The sequence below is a fragment of the Macrobrachium rosenbergii genome, chromosome 12, assembly GCF_040412425.1.
Source record: "Macrobrachium rosenbergii isolate ZJJX-2024 chromosome 12, ASM4041242v1, whole genome shotgun sequence".
NCBI lineage: Eukaryota > Metazoa > Arthropoda > Malacostraca > Decapoda > Palaemonidae > Macrobrachium > Macrobrachium rosenbergii.
In genome coordinates this window covers 52,500,322-52,513,160 of record NC_089752.1, presented here as the reverse complement: position 1 = coordinate 52,513,160, position 12,839 = coordinate 52,500,322, and the positions used below count along the sequence as shown (strand labels likewise).

Here is a 12,839-nt window from a genome sequence, read left to right as displayed (position 1 = left end):
AGAACAAGCTGTCTTCCAGCTCCATGGCACTGATCTCTGATCACAATTGGCATTTTCAGGTAGCATTTGAACATCTTAGAAATATTCTTTATCAGAAGCAGGTGATTTAGAGAAATATTCTTTATTAGAAGCAGGTGATTTAGAGTTAGAGAGAATATTTCTCTAGTTATCTTGATGTTAAATTGGCTTTGTAGGGTGAAGTTGGCATTGATTGATTGATTTGATTGATTTATAGATTTTAGGCATACATGCCAAGCACTGGGGCAACTAAGGCCATTCAGCACTGAAACGGAAATTGACAGTAAAAGGTTTGAAAGGTGTAACAGGAGGAAAACCTCGCAGTTGCACTATGAATCAATTGATAGGAGAGGGTGGACAGTAAGATGGAAGAAAGAGAATATGAATGGAGGTACAGTAAAAGGAATGAAAGCAATTGCAGCTAGGGGACAAACAGACACTGCAAAAACTCTTTATGCCTACATTGCACCGCATGAGGTGCACTGATGGTAGGGGTGAAGTTGGCATTGTATGGCTCCATGTTATTCTTCCATAAGTCTAAAGCATGTAAGCATCTACGAATTCTAAGTCTTTGATGGGTAATTTGTACTACTGGATGTGAAAAATTAATTTTTCCTTTTTACCACATTGTGTAATCAGTCTCCACACTGATCTTTCTTTGGAACTTTTTTTCTTAGAATATGATGCACCCAGGGGTTCTTAAGTTGCTTTCTTATAATATCCACATTACATGTTGTGAAGTACATTTTATGTCCTAGAGCTCAGGGAGACCCATAAATTTTGTATCTGCCATAGCACTGGTTGGCAGTTTTCAAGAGCTCTCGTGGCTGCAAATTTTCTTATTTCAACTGGGAATTATTCTTTGCTGTTCATATCATCCAGTGAAGTGGGTATTCAGTGCTTTTTCACTTTTCTCATTTGTAATTTTTGAGCTCATCATTAATAGGTGTTCACTTTATCACTTTTCTTAAGTTTTCACCGTCATTGAAGTACAGTTTCTCAGAGTTCCTCGTACAACAGTAGAAATTTGACTCTGTGGCTTGTTAAAATGAATTCATATAATGCTTTAACTATTGAACTAGTTCACTGTAGTGACCTTGTATCATTTTGAGCATTTGTTTCCTTTGATTGTCGAATTCGACATAGGTCAAGTTGTATTTTTGCCCTGAACTAGCAAAAAAACTAGAGAATATGGTCCCCTTTCTGTATAAATATTCATTCATGTATAAAAGCAGTGGCTTGTACTCCATTTGGAGACAACAGAATTTTAACGTCTCATGGTTGACCTGCCTTACACAAAGCAGCCTCCCCTGTGATTGCCTTGAAGTTTATGTTTGCATTAGAGTGAATAACTAAAGTGTGCTGAGGAAATGGGAGAATTCATTTTCCACTCAGGGTGTTCCTTACCAACAAAGATTCTTTTGGATACTAAATGATGTTCCAGAAATGAGAAAGACCATCATAAAAGCCATGGTGTACTGGTATGTACCCACAAATTAATTCTGCACTTGAAAAATATTTTTTGTACTGCACTTTAAATTATCCATGCTTGATTTTTTTATATATAAAAAACATTTATTGTAATTCTGATTGAATTTGGATGACATTTATATGTGAATAATTACTAGGTAATGGCTGAATTCAGTTGGTTGGTTGATTGATTCATGAAATTTAGACTTTCAAGCCAAGCTCTGGGTTTTAGGTTTATGGTAAGATTTGTGAAGAGCTGAATTTAATGGTAAGATTTACAGAATAGGAAATGTGCAGGTTTTTAAAGTATTATACAGGGCTGCATAAATTTTATCCATATTCTCATTATTGGTTTATTTGTCTTGTGTGTAGTTGAGCAAAATTACTTTAGACTTACAAGCAACAAAAAGATGTTAAATTACCAATATCAGGTATACCACAATTCAGACTATAGTTTGAAAACTATATATAGTATTTGGTGTATTACACTTTATGCACAACAAACAAATGCTATAAAATACCAATTATTTTTTCAGATCCTAAATTAATTTTCTTTTTAAATCTTTCAGGTTTACAGTGATTGGTGCCATGAATTCGAAAAATACAAGCTAGCAATGAAAACTTGGGAAAGAAAACAAGCAGTAAGTATTACTTAAAGTGTCTTTATTTATCAGGAATTTAGATAGTGAATAATTTTAATCTGATCCACTTTTAACAAAGTAATAAGGGAAGACATACTTCTGTAAGGATACTGGACTGAATCATTTTAATCTGATCCACTTTTAACAAAGTAATAAGGGAAGACATACTTCTGTAAGGATACTGGACTGTGAAACTTGTCAGTAAGAGAGAGTAGCAACAGTCAGGACGACATGGAAAGTTTGCTGAAAACCACACTGATAAATTTAAAATATATCCCATTAGTATATAAATGGCACAAAAACTTGTGTGCTTAAGGCATACTTATATACACTCTAGGCACACCATACATCATGTTGCACTGAATATAGAATTTAGGCCAAAGGCCAAGAACTGGGACCAACAAGGTCATTCAGTGCTGAAACAGAAAATTGACAATAAAAGTTTGAAAGGCATAACAGGAGGAAAAAACTTGCAGTTGCACAATGCATCAGTTGTTAGGAGAGGGTGGAAAGTAAAGATGGAAGAAAAAGAATATGAAAGGAGGTACAGTAAAAGGAACGAAAGGGGTTGCAGCTAGGGGCTGAAGGCATGCTGCTGAAAAACCTTAAATAATGTCTCCAGTGCACCACTTGAGGTACACTGACAGCCCTACCCCCCTATGGGGGGATCACGTGGCATTTACAAATGAAATGGCAAGTTGGAAAATGACATGTTAGATATAACAAAAGTTTTTTATAATTCACAAAAATCCTCAAGAAAGACCTTTAAATTTTACTAGCCATGAGATGCCTCTTTCCACTCCTATCTGTATGGGTTGTCTTCATCTGTGCCACTTTTCCACAATTTCCATTCCCCCTTCATACTGGGTTTTTGTTTTGCTGCTTTCATATATAGTAACTGTGTTTGACTAACATTCATCCCAAACCATCTTTGAAAAATATTTTGTTTTCAAGCCAGTGGATTATAAGAACTTTATTCATGATGTGAACCCATGAGGGCCAGCATTCTTGGGGTCATGTTATGAATGAAGTTCCTAATCCATGGGCTTCACAAGATAAAGACCAAGTTCGTTAGCACATATTGTGAGAAGAGATGAATGCAGACCAGGTGGAAATGCAAAGGACAGGAGTGTTTTCCAGACCTTGCAGATCGGGACGTTCATGGAATCGACAGAAAATGAGGTATAATGTTATAGCTGTTTAATGTGCGGTGGTATTTTTTGGAGTTTTTATTATATATACTTTTGAAGCTGGAAAAATAGAGAAGTATATATTAAAAAAATCTTTGCTACTGTTATTTTCAGTAATACAGAAAAATATTTGATAAACAATATAACTCCATAATTTGCCTATTTTACGAAACTTTTGTATGTAGGAAAGGTGTGGGACCACTAATTTCCTTTGTAGTTCACTCCTAGACTAATTAACACATGTTTGGTTATCAAAGTTGTAAAAAGGAATTTTAATGTCACTATGTCATGAATAAATCCAGTAAGCATCCTCTCCTAGACATTGAGAGTGTGTTCATGTCAAGTAAAACATTTTGTTTAGAAGCTGTAAAGAAAGTATACAGTATTGTATACAGAGATGCATTTGGGTGCATAGTGACAAGATTATACAGTCTCCTCAGGTCTGTTGTGGGTTTTTTTTTTTTTTATCTTTGCTGCTCCACTGGGTTATGTAATGATGGTGAATTCAGATAGGGGTATGCCATCTTTACCATCAATCCACATAATCTGAATCTCAATTATAAGAAATTTTAAGAAGAGACTGCTGAAGAATCTTCACAGTCTGGCCAAGTACAAAGTTACCCACCCCTTGCTGAATCTTGTTTACTCCCAAGTCATGGTGCTGAAGTTGCAAGGAACATAATTTATGTGTAGTTCGTCTGATCAAGGCCTTGCACAAGTTGCTAAAGTCATCAAAAAAGCTGTATAGTAGGATCCAAGAGTATTCTTTTTGCTCTGGGGGATTATTGATACCTAGCCTCTTCTTGCAATGTGATCCACCTTCCACCAAAATATACTGGAGAAGTCTGCTTGGTTCAACTGGTAGAAGTGGTAGGTCCTTGAAATTTTGCTGTCAGTGCTCCTTAGTCTGAGGATGTAGCCAGAGGCCATCAGTTCTCTTCCTGTACCAGCTAATCAACTTTCTACTCCAACCTACAAGAGTTGCATACTTTGAATCTTTGGAATTCAAAAGTCCTAAACTCACCTTTTTAAGGCTGCCATCATCATGGTATGGGCAAGTGCTGTTAGCTTGCACTTGATCTCCTTTCAAGCCAGTATCCCTCATCCCTTCAGTCCTCAGCATTATTGGAGGTTGCTTCTCTCCCCTGCCCCCCCCCCCCCCTTTTTTTCTCAGCCAAGAGCCCATGACAACCGTTCCCACCAGATGAAGCCCCCTCCCCACCCCACAGTGGTGGCGAGTTGTCTGCTGGACCTTTGGACCTTAGGGAATATGTACAGATTCTTGGGTCCTTGGGGTTCTCTGGGATGGATGCCACTTCCCCTTCCTGAAATTAGGGCTCATTACAAACCTGGCAGCAGTAGTTTCTTGCCATGGATGAGGAGGCCCTTCTGCTAGGCTGAGGATGAGGATAGAATACAGTAACCCCATTGTTATTATGAAAGTCTATGATTAGCTGTTGACCTCCCAGAGCAAAGTTTTAATTTTTGTGGCTGATTTTCCAATGAGAAACTTAAGCGCTGGTAAGGACATTGTTCTGGAAGAGTTATTTGTTTCACTGAGCTTGATGAATAATACATAGTACCACATTTCCAGCCATCTGGCCTCCATGTTTTAGTACCTTCCTCTTGCATACTAGGACTGTTCAGGGGCTATCAGGTTCAGTCTACATAGCCCTTCAGCAGGACTTCCCAAAGTTCATTGGTGCATGTTGCTACCACAACTGATTGGTTATGGCTGTGTCAGAGGAGGAAATCTCTTGTCAGTTAATTGCAATAAGTTGGTATCAGTTCATGGAGATCAACATGGAGAAGTCTAATCCAATCCTAGAGTGATGCAAGCCCACTGAAGGACAGATTCACTCATTGCTGCCATCCAAAGGTTCCAGTTACTCCTGTCTGACAGAAATGTAAAGGCAAGTGGTTTACTGGGCACAACCAGTAGTGGTTCAGCTTCTGCATCAAGCTGAGGTTCCAACCATGTTTTTGAAAGTGATGACCTCTCTACTCAGACAGAGTAGTTTGTCTTTTATATCACATCAAGGTTCCAGCCAGGCTTTTGGAAAAAAAAAAAAAAAGTTCGCAGACACCTACTCAAAAAGAATTGTTAAAAGCTTTGTCAGAATAGTCTTCATCTAGTAGACATAATGAAGAGCCATTTATCAGGTATGGGGTACCCCACTGGTCTCAATACCAAGTTCATTTTGATATTCTGATACTGTCTAACCCCAGTGTGATGCTAACAGTCCCATGAAGAATGGTTTATAGATCTGCCAGACCTAGTTATCAAGATTACAAGACACTTTCCAACTGGTGCTATGGCTCCTTAAGCTTCATTACTTCCAGATTATCTTCACAGGTGGTTGTTATCCAGCACTGTAGGAGACAGATTGGTTTTCACACAACTGCTAGTACTACACTATGTTGGATAATCTACCTCTTTACCTCTCTACCAGAAGTGGGCTACATTTGTCTTTGCTTGGTGTGTAACAAAAGGGGTACTTCTCCACTTGAAGACTTTCATTTTCTCCCATCATATCACAATGTCCAGAATTTAAGAGGGCCAATAATTTCCCTACTATCAAGGGGTCTCTGTTCGGTATGATGTAGACTTTGATATCAGACAAAATGTTTATATTTTTTACCACCTTCTGGTTGGGATTTGGCCAATGATTTTCAGGTGGAGCCTTTTCCATCTTTCCAGTTTGAGCCTCTTATGGATAACTTCCTTTGACTCTAAGGTGTTTTTCCTCCTAAACCCTCTTTCCTCCAAGCATATCAGTGAGGTTTCTCAATCTAGCATGCCAGGTTTCTCAATCTCATCACTTGTCTTCAATTGGTCTTTCCTTTCCTCCAGAATTTATAGCTGAAACTCAGTGTTATGATTATTATTCTGACTTGAGATAGTTCTTCTGCTATGCTGGCTTTGCCTTCATATAACATCCTCAGGAGTTTCATTCATCATATCTTTCTTCATGAAGCCCATCAAAAGTCTTCAGTATTTTAAAACATTATTTCCTCTAAATTCCATCAAGCATTAAAAAAGCTTGAGTTCAACTCTGTCCATCACCAAAAGGCTCTATCTATAATTATGATTCCACAGCTCTTATATCTCACTTATCTTCACTGCCCTGGGCTTGACCTGCAGTTACTGCAAAGATAATTAATCTCAAGAAAAATATTTACGTCAACAATAATAATCCTGTGGCCTCATTAACAACCCATTAATAATCCTGTGGCCTCATTAACAACCCATACAGGGTCATTTATGGGATTGTAAAATCAAGAGTTAACTACTGTAACTGACCTTCAAATTCTCCATGTTTTCTGCTTCCTGGTGCTGAATGGCCGTCTTGGGCTTTGTCCTTAATCTCCCCCACCAAATTTTCCCAAACAGTTTACCACGCCTGTTGCGAAGAAAAACATCACTTGAGAAGGGGAATATAAGGGAAATATAACACACTGTAACATCATGTTAATGAACAACAACTTTAACATAATTTGTACAAGTTTTTTTTCCTACAGTATCATGAATATTTGAGACCTTTTTTTACATTCCTGTCAGTCTGAAGAAAGGAACAGAAGGAAAAGATAAAAAGCATTACGCACTGTTAAATGCACCTATTATATTCAACACCAGTACTTTGAAAGAGCAGCTCCTGTCATGATGTAAAAATAAGGCTCGAGTGAAGGATTTTGTTCTTATATGAGGTGAAAGGTGATTACTGGAGCAAAGTTTAGTAGTAGTGGTGGACAGCTGGAAAAAGACAAAGGGGAACTGCAAGATGACCTTTTAGTGTTCATCATTAAGGCTTACATCTTCAAGCAAAACGAAATTGGCAATGGCTGTTTCACAACCCCTTTTTCATTCAGTAACTAGGCAAGTTACAAAGTGCAGTGTTAAGAATAAGGATCTGTTAGGAAGGGGTTGACATTTAGTACTTGTCATAACTCTTGAATAATTTTATGACTAATTTACCAATTTATAAAAATTTGGCCATAAAGCCAGCGCTGGGGAACCTGCAGCCTTTCAGCAAATAAAGACAATAAAAAAAGGGAGTTAGAGTGGTTGGACAGCAAGATGAAAGAAAGTAGATAAGGAAGTCAAACAAAAGGCTAAAAAGTGGGTGTACCTCGGGACTAAAGGGACAGTACAACTACTGTAATGCCTACAGTGCACTACATGAGGTGCACTGATGGCACTACCCCTCTATGAGGGTAACTCTACTGTCAACTGACCCCCTAGAAACCTCATTTGCCTTAATGAAATTGAAAATTAGAAGCTGTATATTTTTGGTAGCTAACTTGCAAGCCTAAAACTTCAAAAACTGTGCAATGCCTAAAACTTCAAAAACTGTGCAAGGGCAAACATCACAGATCAAGGATGCCTTATTGAAGCTCAGTAAATCTTGCAAAACTCCTTTTCTTGACCATTTGTGAGAACATAGGTGATGACAAGCATCATTATTAATGTGAAGTAAAATGCACAACCAAATCATTATTAATGTGAAGTGAAATGCACAACCAACCTGAAAATTGGTAATTGACTGATGCAAGTTTCTTATCCTGCATGACGCATGTACTGTGCATATATGTGAAACCAACGAATGTCCCTTTAGTTGTGAAAAAAAGGTTTTCATTCATTTATCAGCCTAATTCCATACCATAAATGGCATATATGCTTGACGAATTTAAATTGTAGTTTGGTATGTTTGCAAGGCTTTTCTGATTTTTTTACTTTACTAGCCTTTAATTTAATGTGTAGTTTGACAGAGCAGGAATAAGAAAAATGTGAAAACAAGCTTAACTCAAAGGAACAAGCCATTCATTAATATCTTGCGTAAACATGACCTTTTCTAACATGAATATGCCATATTACCCCTATCTTACAGTACTCTTCTAGGCCTCCCTCCGAACACTTTAAAAGCTTCTCATGGACAGTAGTGTAACTAGATCTCTCTCATTTGACCTGAACAAAACCAAACTTCTACTCAAGACTTTCAAGGTTTCCATTTTGATCTAAGACAGTATCCTACGAGGTTGAACATCCGACAGTATCCTACGAGGTTGAACATCCATCTACTCCAGGCTTAGTTTTAAGACACTAGACCAATCTGAACCTTACAAAAGGCCTCCATAGTTTGTACGGTAACATTTAAAACTTGTTTTGGAGGCGTCCTGAAAAAGAAAAAATTAAATTTAGCTTATCATTCCTTTTCCTATCTTGTTTACAGTTGGAAGATGACTACTGATTAGCCATCATCACTACCAGAGATAACTGTCTAATTATACAGGAGCTGAAAGAGAAATAATTATGCCAAAACATTCAGAATATGTCTTTTATGTCCAATGAATAGAGATAAACATGGTTTGTAATTATAAATTCACTTTAAATTTTAAGCAGCAATAGAGCCATCTTTAGATCTTTGAAATTCTTTTATGCTTTTGTATGATAAGTGATGCTTTTGTACAGTAAGTGATAATTTAATTGTAATTCATTATGAATGAAAGGTTCACTACATTAACAATCTGACATGAATTCTTAGATCTTATAAGTAAGGTTGATAAATTTGAAGAAATGTTGTTCCCCAAGATTTCCATTAGTTTTACAATACAGGAGCACAGCATATGTTATGTCACAGTATCCTTAACCAAACTTAAGAATTAATTTGAATTTTCCTTTTACAGCAATGTGCCAATAGGAATAACATCAGCCAGCAGAATAGTCATCCAAATGATATTTACGCTGCCAGGAGTAATCCATTTGTCTGATCAAGTTGAAGAACTGTCAACAGAGTGCACAAGAAAGATCGATTCAGAAAGTCAAGTTCTTGCCTTTTTAAAGAGTAATTGGCACAGTTTTGTTGAAAAAATATCCTGAATGTTTTCCTTAATTGTAAAACCTGAAAATTGACTAACTTGTTTTTGAAATACTGTAATAATTTCTTTAAAAATCATCCGAAGTAATTTGATCAGTACAGAATTCATTACAGATATTCAAAATGGATTTTTCTGACTTGGTTATGGTGCCACCAAGAGTAAGGGTGCTAGTAAGAGTTGGTGCAGGATGCACACACTATTTTCTCTTTTCTCTAAAATGAGGAAGGTTTGACAGGCAACTTGACTCCAATACTCCAATAATAATCAGGGTACCGTTAGTTAATGACTGTATTCAATTTTATTTTTTGCTACTCCTAACAAGATCTAACTTACTGTAGATGTTTTATTGTGTGACAGGAGTTCGATAGGTCTAGTTCTTGCTCGTGGACAATCGCCTGTGGGCATTATTGCTTCTGCATTTCAAGAGCTTAAGTGCAGTGGATCTTTTAGAACTTCAAAAATTTAGTTATTTCAAGTGTAAAAGAAAGAACCCATGAGATATGGACTTCCAAACATATCCTTTCTGAAAGGAGGCCACTCTCACCCCGTAGTGTGACAAAGGACACACGTTAAGTGAAAAACTTTAGATCCCAGCTACTGGAATGGTGCATACTATGAAAAAAAAAAATGGTTCCTGGTAAGTTTTCAGTGGTGATGCAGTTATAAATTGAAGGGATAAGGTTATTCTTTTCAAGGATGAGGAAAACATATGTATAATTTAAAAATGTGGAAATATTTTATGTAACAGTTTAGATTCTTTTGAAAGATTTAACCTAAAATAATCATTATACCCTAAAATATAAAAATTTCTTAAACATTAGTGTACTGTTATTCCATTCATGTCTCTTTAATCATATATTTTGTAAGTTTTCCAAACTACCTCTGCCTTTTGACGATTGTTAAATAACAAAGAAGTTAGTGGAGGACTATAGATAAAAACGAGTATCAGGAAGACTCCATCCAGTAATTTTTAGTGTGGTTCCTGGGGCATAAAGTGGGATCACCTAATGGAAGCATAATAAGTGAATGATGTTCCACATATGGTACCAGTAAAATACATATTCAAGAAGGGATGGCTTCAGTGAAGTGTAAAAAAAAAATGAAGATGTGATGATGTGTGGAGAATTCTTTTATACAATCTAATTTTTAGAAAATCTTGTAATATTCACATACTGTACTGGAACTTTCTCTTGAGTTGACCTTCTTTGATAAAGACGAGTGCTAGAGTAATAATAGCCTAGGTTTCTTTATTTTTTCATATAAAAATATCTATTCCTCACCCTCTTAAGTTTTAATGGGACTATCACTCATATTTATTTGTGTTCAACTTAAAAATTAGCTCATCTCTGGAGAAAGTTTCATTTCACATGCCGATCCACGCTATTTTCATTTTCTGTCCTGTGATACGCGCCAATTTTGTAAGACTCGTACATAATGATATTGCTCCATATAAGCAGGCTAGCAACTTGGATGTAAGTAATCAATTGTAAATATGTGTGTATCTGCTGTTCATTTCCTTAGAAAGAAAATCAATTTACAGCCTGCTACACCTGTCAGTAATTTGCTAGAATGGCCAATATGATTTTTCTTTGTTTTTTCTATATTTTTATTAGAAGTAAGAAATTTTCCAGGTTAATGGGATGTTCAAAATTTATAGATATACAGTACATAAATATAAATATATATATTTTGCAACAAAACTAAGGTTACTGTATTTAATGTTCAGTCCCTCCAGTAGACAATTCAAATTAATTTTTGCATGCATTGCCACTTCTAGCATGAATTACCGGTACTTCTCTGCTTGTTCTGGGTTGTGAATGATTGGGCTACTGTGGAAAATTATCTAATGTGGCACATATAACTGGTTTTAGTTTTTTCTGATTACAGTTACTGACTTTACTGTAAATTTTTATAATCTTTTGTAGCCACAATGCAATTTCTATTTCATTGTACTGTATTCACAAAACAGCTTTTAACACTGCATTTGTAGTTTTTATTTACTTATAATTTTGCTTTTTATTAGGTATTGAAATAAGTTTGCTTCTTATTAGGTATTTAATTATTCTTTGCTGTTCTTGACTGTATATTGATTTCATTTATTTTAAAAACATTGGATTTAAATATTTATGTTATTTATTTTATTTTCTTATTTATTTTTTAACAAGAAAATATTCCTGTAAAATAAAATTTCTTTTTTGTAACTTTATGATTAATAATTTTTACAAATTTTACTTATTTATGTTCATTACTGTATTTATTTAGTTCCATTATTTAAATATTTTATCAAAATTCTGTAATGAAGAAATCTGCACTGTTCCTCTGATCTGTGCTAAATGGGATATTGGGAAAAAATCTTCAGCAAAGGACTCTGAACAGATTGTATAATGAGCTAAAATGACCAATGCTATCAGGAGAATACAACAAAACTGTTTAACACACACAGCCTGAATTTCATTTCCTTAAAGTCTGAGACAAGCGATGCACAAACTACTTTTATTCTTTTCAAGATTTGACAGTAAGTGGCACTGGACAAATGCTATTAGTAATTAATTTTATTTATTTTTTCCTTCCTTCTTTATTTCACAGGTAGCATAGTATTAAAAATACCTGACATCAATAAAAATGAGTAATAACAGCCTGAATAAATTGGAAAACTTAGGAAAGAAAGCACCTCTGGTAAACTGGATTTTTAACATACAGGATTTATTTCTTTACAGCATGGGCATTTGACACTACCAAATTATTTTTATTTGAGATTTAGAAAATTTATTAATTATGTTCCGTATTTATCATGATACGAAACAAATTCCTGGTACTGTAATATATTTGTGGCTTGATGGCTGGAGTGTTCTTAAAAAAAAATAAATAAATAAATTATTTTATTGCTTTAAACTTATCAAACTAAAATTTACTAATTAAAACCATTTATTTATTTATTTTTCATTTATCAACTTGTCTGAAAAATATTCTTTAATGTTCAGTCTACTGTTCCTAGATTTGAAAACAAGGTTTTTATTTGTCAATTAATTATTTAGTATTTAAATTTATTTGAAAAGATTTTTATTTAGATTTTTATCTGGGCATTTATTTATTTTTAGATTAAAAAAAAAGTCAACACTAGTCAAACCTCATTTATTTATTTTTAAATATTTAATAAATGTGATTGACTTTATTTATTTATTTATTTTCATTTATATTAAGGATGCTATTTAATTTTATTCATTTTGTATATTTATTCCACCTTCATTTAATTGACCCTTTCTAATTCGACCCTCATCTATAGTTTTATTCACTGAGATGGGGATTTATTTATTTTTACTACCAAAGATGAAGGATCAATCACTCATTTAGCAAGCTTTAGATGTTGAATAATTTTTATTTTTCAAATTTAAAGAATTATTTATTTATTTATTTAGATGAACTGTTTTATTTATTTGCAATGCTACCTTCATTTAATTCATCTATTTACCACCATTTATTTAAAACAAGGACATTCCTCAGTTACTTGATGGTTAAATCTAAACAATATGAACATAAATTCCAAATTTAAATATGATCAAAACTATCCTGCTTTCATTCCTAGGTTGTTGAGCATTTAATATTTTTTTTATCCATGTCTATATTACATACTTAAGAAATTCTG

General features: G+C 34.8%; 1 protein-coding gene and 1 long non-coding RNA gene across 4 annotated transcripts in view; one reads left to right on the top strand and one right to left on the bottom strand.

The window, feature by feature from the left end:
* The window catches only part of Sema2a (Semaphorin 2a), a 620,242-nt gene extending 608,845 nt beyond the window's left edge, over positions 1–11,397 (top strand). For all 3 annotated transcript variants that reach the window (XM_067112223.1, XM_067112224.1, XM_067112225.1), the window contains 2 exons: positions 2,058–2,129; positions 9,005–11,397. In XM_067112223.1, the coding sequence (XP_066968324.1) occupies positions 2,058–2,129; positions 9,005–9,088 (156 nt within the window). In that variant the 3' untranslated portion in view covers positions 9,089–11,397. The remainder of the gene's footprint in view (positions 1–2,057; positions 2,130–9,004) is intronic.
* Positions 3,235–12,839, bottom strand: part of LOC136843665 (uncharacterized) — a 41,188-nt gene continuing 31,583 nt past the window's right edge. Inside the window, exon 2 of the long non-coding RNA XR_010854639.1 lies at positions 3,235–6,723. This is a non-coding gene — a long non-coding RNA (uncharacterized lncRNA). The remainder of the gene's footprint in view (positions 6,724–12,839) is intronic.